Source organism: Lampetra fluviatilis, chromosome 7, assembly GCF_964198595.1.
Source record: "Lampetra fluviatilis chromosome 7, kcLamFluv1.1, whole genome shotgun sequence".
Lineage (NCBI taxonomy): Eukaryota > Metazoa > Chordata > Hyperoartia > Petromyzontiformes > Petromyzontidae > Lampetra > Lampetra fluviatilis.
Window position 1 is genome coordinate 4,897,575 of NC_136281.1, and position 23,207 is coordinate 4,920,781.

The window sequence follows — 23,207 nt, forward strand, 5'->3', positions numbered from 1 at the left end:
ACCTTTTTAACTGTATGAGATCCCACTCAGTCAACATGCGCAGCTCTCCTAACCCTCCAATTTTAGCCCCCTTTCCCCACCCACCCACTCTTCTTTTCCAACATCTTGCGTGTTTATTTTAAGATAAGATCAGCCAACCCTATAAAATCCCAACAATAAGCTCCGTAAATAAGTACCATGCATTGTGAAATGTGAATATAAAAAAATATAAAAAATAAATAAAAATGTTCGTCACAGGAAAAAAAGATCTAGTAACCTTTACAATGTTATTAATATGCAATTGGCACAGACTTGTTCATTATCGTAGGTTCAATAACAACTCATCTGCTATTAAGTCATAAAATGAATACTTGCACATGCTCAAAGTGTAGTAGATATAAAAGCATGGTAACTGGCAGGTACTCACTTTGAGGTCTCTGTGTACAATGTGTTTCTGGTGGCAGTATTGCACAGCAGATACAATCTAAAAAGGAAACATGAAGAAATTGTTGATAAAAGTTCAATAACATTAAAATCATTACAAAGAGCAGATTTCCCGTACACCAATGCATCAATAATGAAAGTGGTGGCATTGTTTAATTAACAGTAAGACAAAATATAAAAGTAATGCTCTCAGTAGTCACAAGCGCATATAAAAGCAGTGCTAAGGGGTTAGATGTAGCACATTTAATGGCTAGATGCATCTCACAAACATCTGCACTTTCCTCTCAAGCAAAAATAAAAAAAATAGTTTTAACTGGAAAATACAGAGGCTTTTAGAGTACATGGGTTGATAGATTAGCCAGTTTAACAGGTTGCTGCTGGAGGAAGATTGATGATTAACAGTGAATGCTTAACACGACCATCAGCTCCACTGCCCCATATTGCACCGACTGCTTATATATTGTAAAAGGCTTTAGTTACCATATGGCAGTGTTGCCATATCTGAGGGACAAAATCTCCCTATTACGTGGAACAAGTACTTCCTTAATTTGAAGGGAGTACATCCAAATTGTCTAAACCAGGTTTCAAAATTAAAATGTCTCTCCAAGGCGCTCGAAAAAACACATTTATCATCAAAATTCGGACATGGATAAAAAAAACTCAAAACTCTTCTCTTCGACTATAATAAGCATCTGCAACCGTAAACATTTCTGAATGCACAACCTCTAAACCCACAGGCATAACCTCTGATCTACCAAGAATGCTGTTGCGATTATTGGCTCCCTTTTACCGCATCGCTTTCAGTTTCAATACAACCCACATCCCCGAGGGAAGCCCTCCTGCGCTGGACCACTATCAGAGATTTCACCCAGTGTTCATTCGGAGCCAGAGCTTTGAGGGCTAGGTTATGAGCAGCAATTGCGACTACGATAACACCTGCGCTCACAATATGTACACGAGTGGCAAACCCATAAGAGCATGCAGCCCGAAACCAGAGTAGGAATTTTGATGTGGATGTCATTTTTTGGCGAGTGGGGTTGGGCAAAGATGAAAGTAGACTTAAAAATTACTTAGTAATATTAGCAATATCCCAAAGCCCACTCACTATAATTATCAGTCAGTGTGCTGTGTCTAATTTTGCATTTGTTCCTGGATTAATCTGCTTCTTTCAGCTCCATGCTTATTTTCATACTTTTCAGCTTTAATAACATTTTCTCTGTCAGTGTTTTACCGCATGTTATAGCAGGCAATATAACTACAATTGAAAATGTCGATCTTTAAGCACATTGGTATGTTGGTTGTCGTTATAAAATTACATTTTCCAAAAGCACTGCAACCTGCTACCACCCACCTTTTTATTATATAGTTCTGATAATTGCCCACAATCAAATTACTGCCCTAAGTACACATACAAGTGATGCATGTTCTAGTTGTTCCACAAATGTATGCCTTAATTTGTTAATTGAACTTGCAAACGTCTTTTGAGTTGCTCATTTATCCTGAGTGCAACTTTGCATCCTGGTTTTACTTTTTCAATATTCTATCAATTATTTCCAATGGTTGTTATATTGACTGTTTATCAGCGTAAATGAGATGGATAATATTTCCTCCATTCTAAATAATGGTTTCATTCCTCAAAGGACATTAAAAAAAAAAATTCTTGTAAAGTCACTCTACATAGCCTTAATTGAGAGCTTATCTCCAAGCCAGAACCGTTTTGTTGTATTCTGTGACCATCTTCAAGGAATATTTGTACAGCTATTCTATATAGTTTTTATAAATTAACCAATAAAGAAAACTAGCTCGTTCTAATGAAAAGGGTTGTAATGCCTCTGGGAAGACAAATTATATGAATAATAAGACTTCCATTATGGGGAAAGGTTTTACTTTAAGGAGCGAATGAAGATGATCAATATGAATGCATTCAATTCCAGGCCTGACTGCTATCTATGGCTGTCTTGTTTGAGCAAATCTCCAGAACAAATTCACAACTGTGTACAGCCACATCCCGAGTTCCCTTTATAAACGCAGGTTTCTTTAAATACAATGGACTGTAAGGGACTTCCACTTATCCCAAAGAAATGAATGCCTCCAACACCAATCAGAAATATTTATTACGCAGCACAGAGTAAATTAAGGGAATGTGGTCCAAGTCTGGTGGCTACTTCCACAGTGGCCACCTTTAGCACCATACTGAAGGCCCATTCTCACGTATGCACATCTGTCAACGAGTCAACATAATGGCGAGCTGGAATGCAGTTTCAGTGGGAATAGTATGTTCACCAACAATACACAAGCATGATTTTACAGGTAGGAACAACAGTTCCACACTGCCCACCAGGGATTATTTGTCTGTCTGTCTGCCGTGCATAGCCACACCCTCGATTTGTATTTCATAGAGCGCTTCGGGCGGGCTCAGCACCACGTGACGCGACGCCCCACACAGCTTGTGCCGCGTGACACGGATCGCACGAATGCGCTGTCTAACCAAGTTTCTACCTGCCCACTCCGAAGGAACGTATTTTTGACAAGATAAATTATGCTCACCTGTCTAAATTTTGCTCGTGCCTCTTTTTCCTTCATACGTCCATGTGCAACCAAGTAATCAAACACTTCGCCTGAAAAAAGAAAACATTTCATTACGTGCAAATAATGAAGGAAATTATACAAGTATGCGGACACTTTCATGTGACACTTAATAACATCAATTCATCTTGCAGATGCATTCCTAATATGCTGAAAATGAATTAGCACGTTCACAAAGAACAGGACTCATTAATAAACATCAATTGAAAATGTAGCGTGTAAATCGTTCAGACTTGACAGTTTAATTCAGTATTTCAATAACGTTATATATTTTCTTGATCTGAGATGTGATCGTCACTCATTTTGCTCAAGCGAAAGTGTGAAGAAACTAGAACGAAAAACACTGACAAAACCAACACCTTGAAATCACTTGACATTGGTGACTAATATAAAAAACTAAGCAATTTGTATGTTACCAGGTAAGGCCAACTGTGCTATACAGATCTTTTTCAGAAGTGACCTTGCCACAAGCAATAAGCTCAGCGAAGTGGCTATCATGTGGAAATTTATAGCAGCCAAATAAACTCATGTCGATAATGTAGAGGGAAAAACCGGAGGACCCGGAGAAAAATTAACACGACCACAGGGAGAACATGCAAACTCCAAATATTCAGGCATCATGGCGGGGATCGAACCCACGACCTCCTGTATACCAGGCGAGGTAGTTAACATCTCGCCATAGTGGCACCCATTATATAAGGAAACAAGCAAACTCCCACAGACTATATACAATTTATGAATGGGCCAGTTGGTTTTGGCAAAAATTATCTAACAGATGGTTATTTCGACATCACTCCACCACCTTGCACACGTAAAAAAATTCTGCACTTCAGCGAGACGTTAACGTCCACAAGCAGACGGGTCAGCAGGGCTTATCACGAATGTCTCTTGCAGAAGAGTGACTCCTTTCTGATGTGGTGCCAGTCAGATTTGGGGGATGAGATCAGGTTACAAACTGGCGAACCTTCATTGCACACGGGAGCAGTGCAACCTCTGCGGTATCCAAAACTTGGACTGAACTTTTCCCCCCAAAGTGCCATATGGAGGAAAAGGAGAAAGGAGAGACCAAAACTTTCAAAAAAACAAAAATAAGTGATTGACATCAGAGGAAAGCTGGAAAATGACTGAGTAATATTTACCTCCACTTGCATACTCCATCACGAGATACAATGTTTTTTCCGTCTCAATAACTTCAAATAATTTAACTGCAAAAAAATCAAACAAACAAATTAGGAAGATGCAAGGGACACAAGCATACACTTTAAAATTAAATACGATGCAGCAGAATACTGACTCATATTAATTTTAAAGTGGATACAGAAATTATTCACATCAGCACTGCAGGAGATAATCAATTACGGGGATATATATTCAATGTGTTCCGCTTTAGTTAAACATGCTGCAATTAAGTGTTTTTGTGAACTGCCCAACTGTCCCAAAATGCAGGAACCTCCTAAAAGACGAAACATGGTGAAGCTTTACAGAATACATTAATCATTAATATAGTTGGTGGCATCCATACCGATATTGGGGTGGTTTAAAATCTTCATGATTCTTACTTCTCTGAAAAGCTGAAAAAGACACACAATCTAATTATACCTCATTAATTTTAAAACATTGCCCTGGATTCACAGCTGAGATGAACATCTCATTTACTGAGGTCCTGCAGCCCTAGTGGTAGCATAAGGGTCAGCAGACATTACATTTACAATTTGTTACCATGTTAAAAACAAAACATGCATGAGAGATAATTATGTATTGCAGATACAGGGCATTAAATATAATTGCAGACAAAACAAAGACAGCTACTTAAATATGACTCATTCCCATTCAGCAGCACTGTAAAATCTAAGGCTGACAATTGGGTGGTATGAAATTGTTAAAGGTTTACATAAATTTTTATCAAATGGCAAAAAATACCTTAACAATTAAGAGTAAAGAACAATTATATAAAAAATATCAATTAATTTTGGCTACTCGTACATCGATAATAAATCATAATAACTGCAGCACACTAACATACATCGGTAGCAATTTTGACTAGCCTCAACGATCGACATAAACACATCTGGAAAAATAGATTACAGACTGTGGACAACTCGATTCCAGTTTGCAATTATCTTTTCGGTTTCAGCCATGCCAAATTTTATCAGCGAGTTGGTCGCAGAACAGTGTGGGAATTTTTGTTAAATGTATAAATGGGTTGCAACATCCCCCAAGACTTCTGATTTTTTACGATATCTGACAGAGGGCACTAAAAGCCCAAACTAGGGATTTCACAATGGCGATAAAATAACCCCACAACTGAAAACGTCCTGTGACGATTGGGTAGAATGCCAAAAATATTCCACAAAGATGAGGGATAATGTTTATTGTGAGGATTTCCACAATGTTCAGAGCAGCAGCCATTTTTTTTATTGCAGATATGCAAACTTTTGCTCTTTTAAAGTGGGTCACATTTTCAAATACTATTTGGGGACATATATTTGTGTTTTAAAATAATCAGGGCTAACTTGCTCCTTCATGTGACCTCCTTTGCCAGTACAAAAATATGAGAATAAGTTTTCCCCCTTTCATCTGGCAACAAAACAGGTGTTAAGTTGTTAAAACACCAAACTGAAACCTTTTACAATGAATCATGTCTGCATTAACCACAATATTTGTGGTCAGAATGCAAACAAAAAACACTGATAATATATGCAGGAGGTCCCGTGATGTAGATGCTCACCCCGAGCTCTCATTACTCTGATAGTGCATTGTCTTTGTGCTGTACGCCTTTTGGCGTCCTCTGGTTTAATACCGTTTGAGACGAGGCTCAAAAGAAAGCTGTCTTTGGTGTGGACCAATCAGTTTCAAAGACATATTATCAGAGTATGTTTGTTTGCATTTTGACCTCAAGTATTGTGGTTAATGCAGACATGATTCCTTGTAAAAGGTTTCAGTTTGGTGTTGTTTTGTTGCCAGATAAAAGGGGAAAAACCTATGCTCCTAACTTGCTCCTGTTGGTTTTTTCTTCGAACAATGTATTGTTTAAATCTTATGCATAGAAAACAAAAAATATCCAACAATTCCTTGAGAAACATTCACCATCCAGGTGCCAGTTAACTCTAGCGATCACGCAGGTCTAGGCAATTATGCAATTTTGTAGAAAACAGGGGCCGCAAACAATTGCCTACACATTGTGGTAGCCAAAAAGAAAGAAAACAGTCAATCCTGCTCAAACCAGAATTCACACTATAAATTACTTAGCAATAAGATACACAGGTTTCAATCGTGCCTCAAAATCTGAAACCTGACTGCAATTACGCAAAACAAATTCACACATTTCCTTCCCCGCGACTACGATACAGATATTTCCACCTGGTACACTTACATAATGCTGTATGGCTTTTGTACAACATTGGTGCAAGCACCAGCAAGTCAACTTTAAGAGTCAAGAATATAATGCTTTGGCCATGGTAAAAAATAAGAATAAAAAAGCATTGTCTATCACATACAAGGCATTTTTTGCAACCCACAAGCAAAAACAGCATCTAAACACTTATGTTAAACCCAGTTTATATAATTGGCCACCTACACCCTGGCACTATTGGAGTGTGTCGGTGGCCAACATATGAATAAAATAAGTTTGTGAATGGTGTTGTGTGGTGTTGTGTGCCTCTTCCAGATATTAGTTTTGTGATGGTTGTCTATGAAGAATATGGTTGGTGACATACAAACGGCCATCCATCAGCACTGGCAGGGTCAGAGAGAAACTCGGACATCACTTGCTTGCTTACCGAGAGGAGGAAGAGATCTGACCATATTATGCTATACCGACAACTTAACGAAATCACATATTTCACCCTTTAATTAACCATCTCACTGAAGGCCACATTGGAGCCTCCACTTCATACAAACTCAGACACCTATATCCTGGTTATATCACGAGTGTGGTAAGCGCATTACGTGGGTCAGGCGGATTTTTAAAAATATATAGTTGAACTGCTTTCACAAACGTAGTGCTGGATGTTATTCTGCGATACTTTGATGTGATTAAAATGTTTACATTCTAAGTGTTTTTGGGTGCTCAAGTGGTTCTTCTGATTAGTCCGTGTATTGTGTAATATGATTCTAAGTCTGTATCCTGCTGGCAAGATGTATTTTGAGATGTGAAGAGGTCTTATAATTTATTTTTCAAAGTAACATCAACCAAGACAAGACTGCGAGAAACATTAATTCTAATTAAATTATAAGACCTACCCAAACAACGATGGTCAACTACAACCTTATCTTTCAATTGTTCTGATCTGAGCTAAGAATGCTAAGTACTGTAAAACAAGTTAATAGGAAAAATTAGATGACCTCATTTCAATATTACTGCTGTTTACATAGCAATACTTTTAAATATTGTACACCCATATGCGCCATTGCACAGTAAAGTCTAAGGCCTATAGCACTTCCGGCATAGGTACAATGTTGATATCACAAGCAGGCAAGTCGCAAAATCAACACCTGTAACTCTGGCAAAACACCTTGGTCATGTCCTTATCATGCATGATCACTGTTCAGATTTAGCAAATAAATGTTCAGTAAGACTAGTAGCATGGCTTGACAGGCCAGCGTTGCAGGGTTCCCAAAGGTCACCTTCACAGTCACACTGCAGCAAGTCTAACCAGCACTGCTTAGCCACCGTGTGCTCGGCAACTGCACTGTAATCTTTAACATCTATGTCAACTAGCATTGCCAAAGAGATAGGCAATATGCCCAAGTGGAATGTGTGTACACGACACAGTAGTTTTTGCTCAGGTGAGCAGTGTGATTTAACACAATCAACTTTATTTTGGTTATTAAGGCATTAAGTAAATGCATTCTAAACTGAAAAAACATTGTTTTTAAACTATATATATTTTATACGGCTGTTCTTGAAAAAGCAGTACTGTATCTGTAATCCAGCTTTCATTACATTGGAGCGTCTATGCTTTGGAATTGTTTATTTAAAACTGCATGTACACCAGGTTAAACCGTTAATGTTTAACTTTATCGACGTGCTACTACTACAAGACTAACAACCTTGTGTCTACATCTATTCTCTTTACAAGGCATAATAAAAAATATATTTTGAAAGTTCCTGTAATACAAGAGCCCATTGTAAACACGATTTCAAAAACATTACAGATATTTCAAGTCAATGAGGTAATGATGTCGTTCGGTGCTACAGACCGCCTTAATATACTCAAAAGTACATTCTTTTGGCAAACAACTGGAATTCAACTTGATCAAATGTGTAAAATCGCAGGCTAAGAAACCAGTGTTCGGATGTGGAGGGTGAACCAAGTGTTGGCCAACTATACACCTTGTCATGCCATTCAATTGCATTTGTTGTTCAAAATTAATTGGATGAAATAAAATTTCTCCAGATGCATCTCTATACATTGGTATCATTTAAAACAGCGCCTTGCATAACGAATTTTGACCACTGGCTCGGCATCTACAATGCAGATGAGCGATGACGCAAAGCTCGATAATGTAGATGCGTGTTTATACGTACTGCTTAAATAGCATCTACAGTGCCAACGTATACAAACAATCTTATTCAGTAAGTTGGCAGATGCAATGGCGCATCAGTTATTAGACGTGCACGATTCGAGGGTATAACCACTTTACAGGATAATTATATTATTCCTCGTCCTTGGAAATGACAAGCACATCAATCAATACAATTTGTCCAGGGCACTGATGTGGGAATTTCTACTTTGTTGATCGTGATTTGCTGTTCCCTTTCAGATTTTGAAGACATCAATGCTGTGTAAAATAACATAGGCACACAATTACAAGATTAAAATTATTGAAAGATGAGCTGGCCATGAGACTTAGAATAATTGTAAAGGGAAAAATAACAAAAACATTGTACAGGACTTCACATATGCAGAGCACTTTTTCTATCGAAGGAAAATTCATTTTAAAAGTTCAACAGGGTTGGTTATGAAGGTTGGCATATAATTTGGCCAGATTTTAGCCAAAGCCACTAAGTAATTTACATTGGAAACATTTTTATTCATTCAAAAAAATACAAACCAAAAAAGGATGACTTTCCCCATAACATATTATAGTATGGAATTTATGGTGTCATATCTTCAAACCTTATCTGATCTCATATTCTTTGGTTCTTTTGGTCAAATCACGTAGACAGAAACATAATAATAAAAAATAAGGTGAATAAAAATAAATAAAAAACACTAATGTAGACTGTAGCCTGGTTCTTAATCAGAGTTGGCGTACTGGCAGTTTATAATAATGTAGACTGTAGCAATAGTTATTAAGCAGGATGAGTGTACTGGCAGTCTATAATGTAGACTTATTATTGGTTCTTTCAGTAATAAAAAAAGTTTGGGTAAATGTTTGAAGATTTGAATGTTAGTGCCTTGCAAATGATTGTTCACAATAAAACTCGCAATCAAACTTTACGACAAAGTTTTATTGCCACGTCTTAAACAAGCTAGTGCTTCCATCATTGTGCAGGCAAAGTTATATTCACAATCTCATAAAACTATGCATACAAGGAGCTTGCACACATTTTCCGGTATTACAATTTTGGATTTATAATTGATTTTTAACAACCCTTCGACCTAGACCTAAGTTTGATTTCCGGCTATCTCTACCATCAATGGCGAGTCGAAAGTAAACAGTCCTGGGCCCCAACTTCCCCTGTCTGCATTGAGCACAGCGTGGTGATGTATGATCACCCCCCCCCCCGCCACAGCTAGCATGGTGTGTGGGGAGGCCTTCATCCAGTACATTGACAGAACTGCAAGTTAAGTGTCAAAGACGTGTCAGAAGATGCTCTTTAGTTGCAATGGGAGAAAACGCTTAAGTATTCAGTTTGGTTTTGTTTCTTCAAAAATGAAAGTAATTGTAATCCCTTACCCATATCCACTGTCTATTACAATACAAAATTAACTATGCTGAAACTTACCAGAAATATCCTTAATTACTCGTAAAAAAAGTGATCTAAAATCTCAATCGTTCTTAGATAAATCCATCGCTCAGATTCAATTTAACCTACAGGCTATATTAGTTTAAAAATACAACTACACCAGCCACTTGTTGGCATCTATACTCAAATTGTTTATTTTTAGCGTGCTATATTTGTAGAAGTGAGCCACGGTTTCCAATTTGCATCGTAATAATGTTTATACCACGGTGGCGAGATGTTAACTACCTCGCCTGGTATACATGAGGTCTTGGGTTCGATCCCAACCCGTAGGCCTGAAAGTTTGGAATTTCCATGTTCTCCCCATGGTCGCATGGATTTTCCCTCCTTATTTAGAAACATGCGTTTAAAGTATTTGGCTGCTATAAATTCCACATAAGCAAATGCAATGGGCTATAATTTGTGGCCAGGTCGCTTCTGAAAAAAAGCTATATAGCTCATTAGGCCTTACCTGGAAAAATAAAGTTTTATATCCCATGGCTCAGACTGCACTGGCTGCCAACAGTCACAGATCAGTCGATGAGTCTGCTTTGTTAAGCGATGGGTTTCTTTGCTTTTATTGTCCACGTGTAGCACTGGCATGTAGTATCACAGTTTGTCTTTCAAACCAATGAATGAGCAAATTGTACGAGATTCAGAAATGAAATTCGTAAATTGCCAAATTAATATGCATCTGAAAACCTGTGATTTGCATATTGGTGGCAATCAAAGGGGTATAGTCTGAGGAAAAGAATTAGTATTCCCAATGAAATATAACTCATTCAAGGATGAGAAACTGAACACAAAATGAAGGTCAGCTTTCATTCCTGGACAATTGAATGGAGTGTAAACTTGTAAACTCAGCGTACAGAATTCTGTTGACAATACAACCATTTTGTAATCATTCAAAACAAATGCCTCGTCGTCGTGTTTTCACGGTGTTTAATTTCACGTTTAGCTTTGCATGTAAACACACAGTTACTGGTAAACAACATTATTTTACGGTATCATTAGGTGTAGCCTGATTTTTTATGCTATTTATAATCAGTGTGCTGCACAGCACGCAGTAGGCTACAAATTACCTATAAGCAATGAATGTACCGTGGCGCAAGGATTGTGCACATTTAACAGATGCCTAACAGACATCCCGAGGTACATTAGCTAGACTTTAAATTGATCCAGCCGCCTTCAACTATGTTACCAATCGATATAAGGGTGCAATGAGCTTGCATTTCAGCATACAATGACAAGAAAAATCCATTAAAACGAAATTGAGACACATCCAATACTGATGTAAATGTTTCTGTTCAAGGATACAATGTCAGTGAAAAAAGTTACACTGAATGTATGAAGGAACACTATATTTTAATTTGAACGAGGAAAATTATTGAGGCATTTTCTTTATTAAACATGAATGAGGAGAACATGTATTTTTGTTCCACAATTCTACTTGCACAATACAACCGACTTCGCTTAGAAAACGCTCAATTTGTATTCTAACCAAATGAGCAGAAACACTATATGGATAGTGTGGTTCACACACAAGGAAACCAATGAATCACCTTGTGCAACTGTATCCACAACCATTAATTGATCCCTCCGTAAGGCATCCTGCAAGCCGTTATTGGTGTCCAGTTGCGGCAAGATTCTACAGCCAGTGGTTTAAATGACCAATGGTGTAACATTTACTAAATGTGCCGAGGGGGGAAAAAGAGCCTGCTAAAAAGCCTCTCCTCCCTATGAACGGCAGCAAACATAATAAAGGCATCAAAGTAATGCTGGTCTACAAACATGCAAGAAACCTCACCGTGCCTGGATCATTTTAGTCACCCCTTGACAATTACAGGATTTGCACAATACACGGTGTCTCAATGGGCTTCCACCCGGCTATAAATAAAAGGTTAATTCATAACTCGTGGCTGTAGTTTGCAGAAAAATAAATCCCACCAGCTTTAATACTGTATGCAAGAACATCTGCTTACCAGCTTTTAAGGCTTAAACAAAGTTTGTGACCTTTCTAACGACAGACAAAGAAATGTAATGCATACAATTAAGCAGCTTGCGTTAAAGTGCAATCTTTGAAACCTCCTAACATAAATCTTCACCAAAGGAATAATCTGTCTTTCTTGCCATGTCTTCTCATACCCATAGCAGTATGATCAGACATTTGCAATCTTTTCACTCTACTTTCGACCTATAGCAAAAATCCCAAAATTCCATTGATATGGGGGGGGGGTGAGCATAACGTGGATCATGTAAATACACGGTGCACAGCAGATCAGCAGATGTTCGACCAAATAATATGGGGATAGCTGCACGGTCGCATTAATCTGAAAAATTGCGCGAACTACAAGGGGAAGTGCGGCAAATAACTGATAGCGAAATTAATCCACGATTAATTTGTGATTTGAAGTTAGAATATATTTTTTACGAGGCCTCAAATGGTGTATATACGTTAATGGATTATTAGACGAGATATCGAAGTCTAAAAATGGCTAAATCAGTTTATATTAAACAAAACGTAAGTACAGCGCATCTGTATAACATAACACAAAAAATCATGAGGACCGTCAAGATTTTGATCCGCTGCAGTGTGCCACAAGATAATGAGAGATTGAGAAACACTAATAAGCCACAAATTACGGGGATTTGTGGATGTTTTGGATTGCCAATTCTCTGATTTATACTGTACATAAGTGGAAGCGTGAAACTTCAGTCCTTTAAACATGGATGACTTGCAATCATATCAACAGTTGCAAGCTTATGCTTCCATTCACTCTGAAAAGCAAAGGGATTTTTCATTTACCTCTAATAATCCATCTTGATAAAATAAACTTTCATGTACAGTATGGGAAAACAATCCCACCACAAATACATCAGATCATAACGACGTTAAGATCTTCTGGCACCACCAGACTTGACAAAAAAAACTCATGTCTTGAGAAACAAACCCACCCCGTTACTAGGCTAGTTTTCTGTTGTTTGATTAAAGGCTGGTGTATACTGATTGTATAGTTTCTGATGGAGGACAACTTAAAGGGCTCAAATTGTAAACGTTGTGGATTTACTCTCCAACACACCAGTGGGCTGAAGTAGTAACTAAATTGGCGAGTTTTGTTTACATGACAAACCTTGCTGGCTGTGTCGGGTAGTGGAGGGTTACGACACGTTTATACTTACGCGATCTAACCTAAAAACTTTCATTATGAATTGAAAGGGCTGCAGCTTACAATTCTTATTCTGAAATAAAATCGTCAAGATAAGCTTTAGAAACTCTCACGTAATTATAATTTCACATCTAGAAATAAATATTTCACAAAATCTGTCAGTGCCAATTCAAACCTGTGCGTAGGAAATTGACACCACCTCAAACGGCTTAAGACAGTATGCATGTTGGCAGGCATGTGTCAACTTGCTCTTCCAACACAAAACAGGACTCAAAACCAACTTCCCACCTTGCTAAGCTAATCAGAACCGAAAACAACACACACAAAAGAAAAAATATTTTGTTCAGCACATTCAGTTGATCTTTGATATGCATCCACGTCCTTCATATTACTGCTCGACAGCGCTGTGCTTTGTCAAAGTTTGCCAAGAGGTCAGGATGTGACATCCGGATGACATTTACCCCACCGGAAGCAGAAGGCCCCCACGGTTGAGGCTGCAAAGCACTCAAAATAGCTAAGTGTACTGTCAAGGCCAAGGCGTGGCAAAGCTGTTTGCTGCTGCTTGTATAATGTCTGCATAGCCGGACCAAACAACTGCAAAGCAGGTACATAAATTAGTGACCCTCAGCGCAATTTCTTAAACTGTGACAATTCGGGGCAACAATTAGATTCCAGAATCAATGATTTTTGCATAATTTGTACTGTCTGTACAGTGTGTCTTGTTTGGTCGATCTTATTTACGTCTAGCTTATTATTTCTGACCATTAGCTTAAAGGAAACATAATTTTATAACATAGCCATGGACAGAAAATAACGAATTCATAAAAGCCTGATTTGATGCATGTACCAATAACGTAATATTTCAATTTGATCAATTAATTATTACTGCCTAGTACATTGCGCAATGTAATTAGCGAGCATAATAGTAACCCGAGTGGACAAAAATAACTACAGAAGGGCTCCTGAAGGACTTCCTACTGCAAATGAATGTTAAGCAATGGGAATTTGTGGTTTGCGGGGCCTGACAATAAACATTACCTTTAAAAAACTAACAACAATTCATTATACAAATCAATTTATGTTTGTTCATTATTTAAAAGTTAATATTCTATATCGATTTTTAAAAATACCCTATTTTACAAGAACTGTACTACTGTAGTGGTGATACGCGCTGGGTGTATATGTCGTGTGCCAGCGCGTATGTACGGGTGTGTGTGTGGTGACGCGCGCTGACGGGGAGGAGCAGGCGTCAGTGCGCGGGTGGGGATAGTGCTGCTGATTGGCTGTGTGCCGGTGACGCGCCCAGAGGGAGTGATCGGGTAGCAGCGCGGTGTGATTGGTCGGGGAGTGGAAACACGCGCTGAGCGGAACCGGATCGTAGGGATAGCGCGTGGGGATTGGGTAACTGAGGAGCGGTGCCGACGTTGAGGTCCGCATCCGCTCCGTCTCCCGGGAAGAAGGGGTATATAAGGTGATGCACAGAGGAGCAGGGGGAGAAGTGGAACCATCTAAGAATGAAGACGAAGGTGCAGAGATAGAGCCCGGAGAGGAGAGTAATGGAGAGTAGAGCTGAGTAATGTATAGTGTGTAGCCAGCGAGAGAGAAAGGTCTACACGAGCCGAGTATGCATACGGTGTAGCCAGAGGGAGATGCAAAGTCTACACGAGGCGAGTGGAGAGTGTAGCAGAGGCGCAGAGTCTACACGAGGCGAGAGAGGAGTGTAGCCGAGGCGCGGAGTCTACACGAGGCGAGTGGAGAGTGTAGCAGAGGCGCAGAGTCTACACGAGGCGAGAGAGGAGTGTAGCCGAGGCGCGGAGTCTACACGAGGCACAGAGAGCCGGCAGCACAGAATCCAGAGTCAAGAGAAGCGCATTGTGAGAAGAGAGGCCACGCGTTGTATTGTTACGAGTCAAGATTTAATAAAAGAAGTGTGTTCCCGTCAAGGAGTTTCCTGCCGTCATTTTCCAATACTTCATCTGGCGTCAGAAGTGAAACGGGCTTCCAAGTATGGAGACGAGGAAGACCCGTAGGACCCACGGGATTGACCGCGAGGAAGACCTGGACGACTCGGGGCCGCTGGTGGCGGGGGGTTCGTGAGGCGCACTCCCGACTGGCGGAGCTGCTGCTCGCCGCCGCGTCCATCTTGGCGGAGATCAGCTCGTCGGGAGGAGCGGGGACGGTGGGGGACATTTTACAAGGTCGCCCCGCAGATTCCCGCCAAAACGAATGGGGGATTCCCGCCATTGCGCCTGGGCCTACTTTTGGCGGGAACGGCGAGCGCCACGTGGTGGTGGGTTCCCAAGCGCGCGCATCGACGTCATCAGCGCGCGAGGGGGTCCGCCATCTTACGTCTGCTGCTGGAGCCGCCATCTTAGACACCGACGGACAGGCGGAGAGGAACCACGAGGCGGATGACTTCATTTTTCAGCAGCGCCTGCCCACGTTGTCAGCCTTCAAGGCGGAAGGCGGAGACTGGGGCCAATTTCAGCGAAGGTTTTTGGCCCATCAAGAGATGTCAGCGTGGTCCGATGCTACGGCGCTGCGGGCATTGCCCGCCATGCTGGACGACGATGCGCTCGCGGCCTTCAGGGCTGCACGGAAGTCGGACCGCTCCACGCTGAAGGATGCGCTGGGGTTGTTGGCCAGGGTCTACGGGCCTCCCTCTACGTGCCGCCATCAGTTCTACGCAAGACGGAAAGCGGCCACGGAGACCGCGCTGGCCTATCGCACGGCGTTGCTGGCTCTTGCTGATGCTGCGTTCCCTCGGATGGACGAGGAGGGCCAAGACGCGATGGTTTTGGAGCAGCTGCTCAAGTTGGCGCAGGACCTGGGGGTCCCTATCAACACAGCTGACGAGATTGATATTTCTTCTTTGAGAGTCGCCACGAGTATTCAAGCGCACGAGGCCCTACAACGGAAGCAAGGCGTTGGTTGCAACGCTGCTGTCGTCGCAGCCCCGGGTTTGGTGGTCGCCGAACCCCAAGTCGTCAGCCCACGAGAGGAGGCGTTCGCCACGGGACGACCAGGGGACTGGAGGCCGGGGGCCCGGTCGCCTCTGCGATCGGGCCGAAAGTCGGAGCAACCAAGATCTACTCCGACCCTCGTCACGTGCTATAACTGCGGCCTCCGGGGCCACGTGGCGTCCGGGTGCCGCGCTCCGCGGCAGCGCGCCATGGGAGCTCGGCTGGACGACGACCGAGAGCCCAAGTCATCTCTACAATCCCCGGCAAGTCGCGGCACCTCACACGCTCGGCCTGTTTATTCGGCACACATGGGACGCCGCGTTGCGGCGGAGGAGGGCCGGTTAAGGTTCGGGGATTCGGTTCGGCGAGGGGGGTTCGGCCGGGACCAGGGAGACATTGAATGGGCGGAATTGGGGCATAGAATTGTGGCTGCTTCGGCGGGTTCGTCCGTTGTTACGGGATCTATTGATGGGGTTGAGATTAGGGTGTTAGTGGACACGGGGGCATCGGCTACTATTATATCGGACCTCATTTATAATATTCTTCCGGTCCAATGTCGTCCGCTGCTTCCAGTGGATGTGCCATTTTACGCCGCTAATGGGGGATCGTTGGGCATTATCGGTCAGGTTAGGGCGTCCATTTGCATTGGAGATATCAAATTGTCGGGACCCGTTTTCGTTTCGTCTTCTTTGGCAGTTCCGTGTCTTTTGGGCACTGACTTTTTGGCTAAAATGCCCATTAAAATTCTTATCGATCAACGATGCATTGAACTGCCATCGGGTCGCCGGATTTCATTTTTGACGGGCCCTACTGACATTCGGACGGCGTGCGCTACGATACAAGCGGTGGCGACGCAGACAGTGCAAGTGCCCCCGGGTTCACAGATGTTGATTCCCCTCCGGTTGCGGAAACCATGGGTGAGGGAGGCTTCGGGACAGAGTATGCTTTTGGGTCCTTCTAACAAGGCTGTCGGGGGTCTTGATTTATCGGTGGCTCACACTTTGGTGCGGGCTGACAGGGATCCGTTTGTGATGGTTTTGAACGCGGGGTCGCGACCAGCTGTCATTCCGCAGGGCACCGTGCTGGCTCACGCGGCGCAGGTCCCTGGGGATGATGGGTTGGTTGCGCAGGTGGGCTCGAGCCCCGCGCGGAACGTTGAGCCAAGGGAAGACCTTGAGTGGGTCCATTCGTTATGTGCCGCCTCGGACGATTTGTCGGCGGCGCAGTTGGGTGCGCTGCGCGAGTTGCTCATTGAATTCTCTGATGTATTCAGTAAACATAAGTATGACATTGGGTGCACGGATTTGTTGCACCATCACATTGAAACGGGCGATGCGGCGCCGGTCAGGCAAAATCCCTTCCGACTGAGTCCCGTGGAGAAGGAACATGTTCAGTCGGCTGTTAACGATATGCTAGAAGCCGATATTATTTCGCCCTCCTCTAGCCCGTGGGGAGCGCCTATTGTGCTGGTTAAGAAGCAGGACGGGTCCCTGCGATTCTGCGTTGATTTCCGTCGCCTGAATAAGATCTCTGTGGCTGACGCGTATCCGCTCCCCAGGATGGATGAGTCCCTCGATGCATTGTCTGGTGCGCGATATTTTTCGACTCTTGATTTGTTATCGGGGTTTTGGCAGTTGCCGCTCGACGAAGAGTCGAAACCTAAGACAGCATTTCGGACTCCAGGGGGGCTGTTCCAGTTTAACCGGTTACCCATGGGACTTCACTCCTCTCCAGCGACGTTTCAGCGACTTATGGAGCTGGTTTTGTCGGGCTTGCAGTGGGATACATGCTTGATTTATATGGACGATGTCATTGTTTTCAGTAAAACGTTTGAGGAACACCTCCGGCGATTGAGAGGGGTGTTCTTGCGAATGCGATCGGCTAAGTTGAAATTTAAACCGGCCAAATGTCACCTCCTTCGTAGGTCCGTTAGATACTTGGGTCACATTGTCGATTCTTCGGGGATCTCCACCGATCCCGCGAAGACGGATTGTGTCGGTTCGTGGCCGACACCTACGTCCGTTTCTGACGTGCGTAGTTTCATCGGGTTTGCTTCTTATTATCGGCGGTTCGTTGAGCACTTCGCCACTATTGCAAAACCCTTGCACGCTCTAACGGCGAAGGGAGTGAAGTTCAAATGGGGACCGGAGGAGGAGGCCGCGTTTCGCTCCCTCCGGGACGCCTTGGTGGGTGCCCCACCCTTGTGTTATCCCGATTTTGCCAGTCCCTTTTTGCTGGACACGGATGCTAGCAACACGGGCATTGGGGGGGTGCTATCCCAAGTCGTTGGGGGTGTCGAAAGAGTTGTCGCCTACGGTAGTAGGGTGTTGTCTCCGGCGGAGCAGCGCTACTGTGTCACCCGTCGCGAGCTGCTTGCCATTGTTTTTTTGTGCAGCAGTTTAGGCCATATCTTTATGGTCGTCACTTTACAGTCCGAACGGACCACGCGGCGCTACAGTATTCATTGAGGGTCGCCCAGCCCTCGGGCCAGTTGTCGCGTTGGTTGGAAGTCCTCCAGGACTATCAGTTTACGACTACGTACCGTAAGGGGTTGCGACACACGAATGCCGATTGCTTGTCGCGGTTGTTGCCTTGTGATGAATGCGCGTGTTTGTCGGGATCGGCGCGCTGTAAACCGACGCTTGCGGGGGAGATGGGGGCACTGGCTGCGACAGCGGGCGCACCGATCGGGGATGATTCCACTGCCTCTCAGGGTCGGGACTCGCTGCTCTCGCTGTCGCTCAGCGAATGGGGCCGCCTCCAGATGGCGGACAGCTCGCTGCTAGCATTGCGCCGCAAGGTTGGGGGTCCCGAGGGGGACCAGGAGCGTACCGGCTCCTATGTACTTGAGCGGGGCGTGTTATTGAAATGGGACAGTTTGTCCCGGCGGAACGCACTCGTGGTGCCTTCCGCTGTGAGGGGGAGGGTTGTCTTGGCGGCACACGAACGCCTCTTGCACTTGGGGGTTAACAAGACGCTTGCCCTGCTTCAGCGTGACTATTACTGGCCGGGAATGGGAAGTGATGTGGTGCATATTCTGAAGGGGTGCGTTGAGTGCGCCAGGCGTAAACCACCGGCCGTGGCAGCTAATCCACCGCTGCAATCTATTCAGGTCTCGCGTACCAACGAGCTCGTTGCACTCGATATTTTGGGGCCCTTCCCAGTCACGCCGAGAGGGAATAAATATTTGTTAGTGGGGGTCGAATACTTTACCCGATGGCCTATGGCGTGGCCTCTCGCTAACCAGTCGGCAGCGGCTGTGACGGATGCCTTCGTCCAGGGCTATGTCCTGGACAAGGGGGCTCCCGAACGCCTGCTGACCGACCAAGGTAAAAATTTTTCGAGTAAATTGTTGCAAGAGGTGTGCGATCTGTTGGGTACCAAGAAGGTGCGTACCTCCCCGTACCACCCGCAGACTGACGGGATGGTGGAGAGACTCCACAAAACCTTGACTTCCATGCTGTGCCAGCAGGTGTGCGAGGCACATGTAGATTGGGACCTGCAGGTCCCGGGAGTCCTTGCCGCGTATAGAATGGCCCCCCATGCAGCTACGGGGTTTTCCCCATTCTATTTGATGTACGGTCGGGAAGCTGACCCGCCAATAGAAACGCAACTTGGCCTGTCCGCTCCACGAACTAATTCTAATTTGGCAGAACATATTAAGTTTAATATTCACAAGCTGACAGAGGCAAGGGAGGCCGCGCGGCTTAATTCGCGGGCTCGCCAAATTGCTAATGAACGGTTGCGGGCACGGAAGGTGTCCATGCACGAATGGAAACCAGGTGACAGGGCCTGGCTGCATTGCCCTCAGGCACCCTTGGCTACGTCGCCTAAATTGTTGAGACCGTGGAGGGGACCCGTGGAGGTCGTGCGCGTTGCACGGCCCCAGTGCGTTCAGATAAAGTGGGGAAAGCGCCGGTGGTACGTTCACCCCTCCCGACTGAAACCGTTCTCGCCTCCATATGGCCTCCCCTTGTGTCGTGATGGCCGGGCGTGTGACGTGACCGGCGACCCAGAGGGGGAAATGTCTCTGCCTGATCCACACGTATTTTCGCCTGATCTGCTCCCAGGTGTCTCGGAACTGACAGCTGCCGATCACCGGCGGCCGGATCTCCGCGGCGGGGCCGGCCCTTTCAGGCCCGTTCCGCGCCATCTGGAGCAGCCGGAACCGCCGGACGGTCGTCAGTGTCCCGCCCCATACGATGGACCAGCCAGACGGACTCGCGCCAGGTCGTGCTACTTTGCATGACCTGCCTCGTGAGGAGTCGGGGCAGTTGGAGCGCCTCGTCACTGCGTGTAGTCGCAGGGACGTGGGGCGCGTTCGTTTCGAATTTGCTCGTATCGTGTTATTGTTGACTTTTCGGGTTCATTGTCAATCTGTACATAGTTATTCTTGTTGTTGTTGTTGTTGTTGTGTTATGTTACGGGGCACACTCGGGGGGTTACGGGGTTTTTTTTTGTTGGTTGTCGTTTTATCGTCGCGGTTGGTTGTTGTTAGCAGCCGGGCCGGCTGCGAGCTATGTGGGAGAGGGTGATGTAGTGGTGATACGCGCTGGGTGTATATGTCGTGTGCCAGCGCGTATGTACGGGTGTGTGTGTGGTGACGCGCGCTGACGGGGAGGAGCAGGCGTCAGTGCGCGGGTGGGGGTAGTGCTGCTGATTGGCTGTGTGCCGGTGACGCGCCCAGAGGGAGTGATCGGGTAGCAGCGCGGTGTGATTGGTCGGGGAGTGGAAACACGCGCTGAGCGGAACCGGATCGTAGGGATAGCGCGTGGGGATTGGGTAACTGAGGAGCGGTGCCGACGTTGAGGTCCGCATCCGCTCCGTCTCCCGGGAAGAAGGGGTATATAAGGTGATGCACAGAGGAGCAGGGGGAGAAGTGGAACCATCTAAGAATGAAGACGAAGGTGCAGAGATAGAGCCCGGAGAGGAGAGTAATGGAGAGTAGAGCTGAGTAATGTATAGTGTGTAGCCAGCGAGAGAGAAAGGTCTACACGAGCCGAGTATGCATACGGTGTAGCCAGAGGGAGATGCAAAGTCTACACGAGGCGAGTGGAGAGTGTAGCAGAGGCGCAGAGTCTACACGAGGCGAGAGAGGAGTGTAGCCGAGGCGCGGAGTCTACACGAGGCGAGTGGAGAGTGTAGCAGAGGCGCAGAGTCTACACGAGGCGAGAGAGGAGTGTAGCCGAGGCGCGGAGTCTACACGAGGCACAGAGAGCCGGCAGCACAGAATCCAGAGTCAAGAGAAGCGCATTGTGAGAAGAGAGGCCACGCGTTGTATTGTTACGAGTCAAGATTTAATAAAAGAAGTGTGTTCCCGTCAAGGAGTTTCCTGCCGTCATTTTCCAATACTTCACTACCAATGAGCAGCTGGGTGGTACACAATGGGAATTAATATTTACATATATTTTATATCAATTATAAACCATTTGTGTCATTAAAATCAGTGATCCTATAATACTTCCTAAGTATTGCTAACGTAATTCTTTAGAGGCATAGGGAGGCAGTTTAGGATTATAAATATTAGACTATTAATGTCGCAAAATACTCAGGAATTGCCAACGTAGCTCCCACTGAAAGCCCTGGCGGTTAAATGTCAAAACTAACCTAATTTGCCAACGATTTTTTTTAATCTAGGAACTGTGTAGTTTTCCTTTCTGTGCTGAATCAGTAGATATTGTTTAGAATTATGGAGATAAAGTGATGGACCATACGTGAATGATATGAAACGTACTATTATTTCAGCAAGCACGGCGACGATTATCAGTAAAAATGTAGAGAACGTGTGCTTCTAATTTTGGTACAGAAAGACCCAACACATTTCATAGCATGTGGATTTTAGACTTAAAGACGTGCCAATTACAGGTAATTCTCAAAACAATGCACCTGTTGAAACCCAAGCTGATTGCGCTGACAAACGAGGAAAAAATGGCCACCAAAGGCCACAAGATCAATAAAAAAAGGTCTTTGGCAATATAACACAATTTTCACCTATTCGTTTTTAGTTAACAAATAATAGCAGTTAACAAACCTTCTTGCCAATTACTCGAAAGTTCAAATGTCTAAGGCATTCTACAGAATGGAATCACACGTTTCTGTAAGCATAGACTTACATGTAACTGGACGTTGCCTAGCAACATTAATGAGGTCACGTGAACTGAACGATAACTGAATAAACAATGGTAATGAGGCGAGGGATCTCAATAATAAACCTTATGTATTTCTGCCAAAGCCAAAATTTGTGCAAAAGCTTACTACTGCTAATTTTACACAGTAGCGCATATGCACGTTTGGCTTACATTATAAACAAGTAAAACTAGCTTGATTACAATGGGTGCAATTCCGACAGGTACCTATCTCAGTTTCCAATTACCGCCAGCTGTTTCTAAATCTCGACTGGCATTTCTAATAATGGAAGCATTTATCAATGCACGTCAGCATCTTTCCTACCCTGGTGGGGGACACAGCTGGCTGCATGCCCATACAAGGCATCCCCCCCCCCACCATGGCAGCATCACAGCCATAAGAATAAAATACAACATAATTGCTTTGCCGTGTAATTACATTTTCTGATGCCAAGCACCTCGGGTGGAATATACTTAATGTTTCTGCATACAATTGCTACTCCTAATGAATCGAGCAAAGATAAATACCAATTACAACCATACAAAACACATACGTTATTACATATGAGGCTATGAAAGCACGTGTACTATCAAGATGGGGCCGTGACCAAACATTTAGTGTGCTGCGAGTGGCCCACTTCAAGCAATCACACTCCTTTTCCCAATACCCTTAACGTTAGCCATCAAACACCACCAATCCTCGTCTCGCATTAATTTTCGACTTGGCATGGTTCAACACGCCATCACATAATGCTAGCCAACTGCAATTTGTACTTGTCCTCTTTCCAAAAGGAATCCATACATGTATATATATACAGTTGAGGTACATCCATCTAATTTTAATTGCATGGTTGACCTGGCTCAAAATAAGCACCCGATGCAATGCGTCAACAATAGCTCTAGTGAGACGAAGCAGCCAGGCATGCCATGTCAGCCAGAATAGGTGCTTGCTAACAGCACTTGCCCCAACATTATAGCAGACTAAATGTTG

At 44.2% G+C, this 23,207-nt stretch overlaps 1 protein-coding gene across 10 annotated transcripts in view; it reads right to left on the bottom strand.

The window, feature by feature from the left end:
* LOC144933467 (MAP/microtubule affinity-regulating kinase 3-like) overlaps positions 1-23,207 on the bottom strand; it is a 49,997-nt gene that overhangs the window by 20,495 nt on the left and 6,295 nt on the right. For all 10 annotated transcript variants that reach the window (XM_078858252.1, XM_078858254.1, XM_078858260.1 and 7 more), the window contains exons 4-7: positions 4,532-4,580; positions 4,149-4,214; positions 2,971-3,041; positions 407-463 (exon numbers count right to left, since the gene is read on the bottom strand). In XM_078858252.1, coding sequence (XP_078714378.1) covers positions 407-463; positions 2,971-3,041; positions 4,149-4,214; positions 4,532-4,580 — 243 coding nt within the window. The remainder of the gene's footprint in view (positions 1-406; positions 464-2,970; positions 3,042-4,148; positions 4,215-4,531; positions 4,581-23,207) is intronic.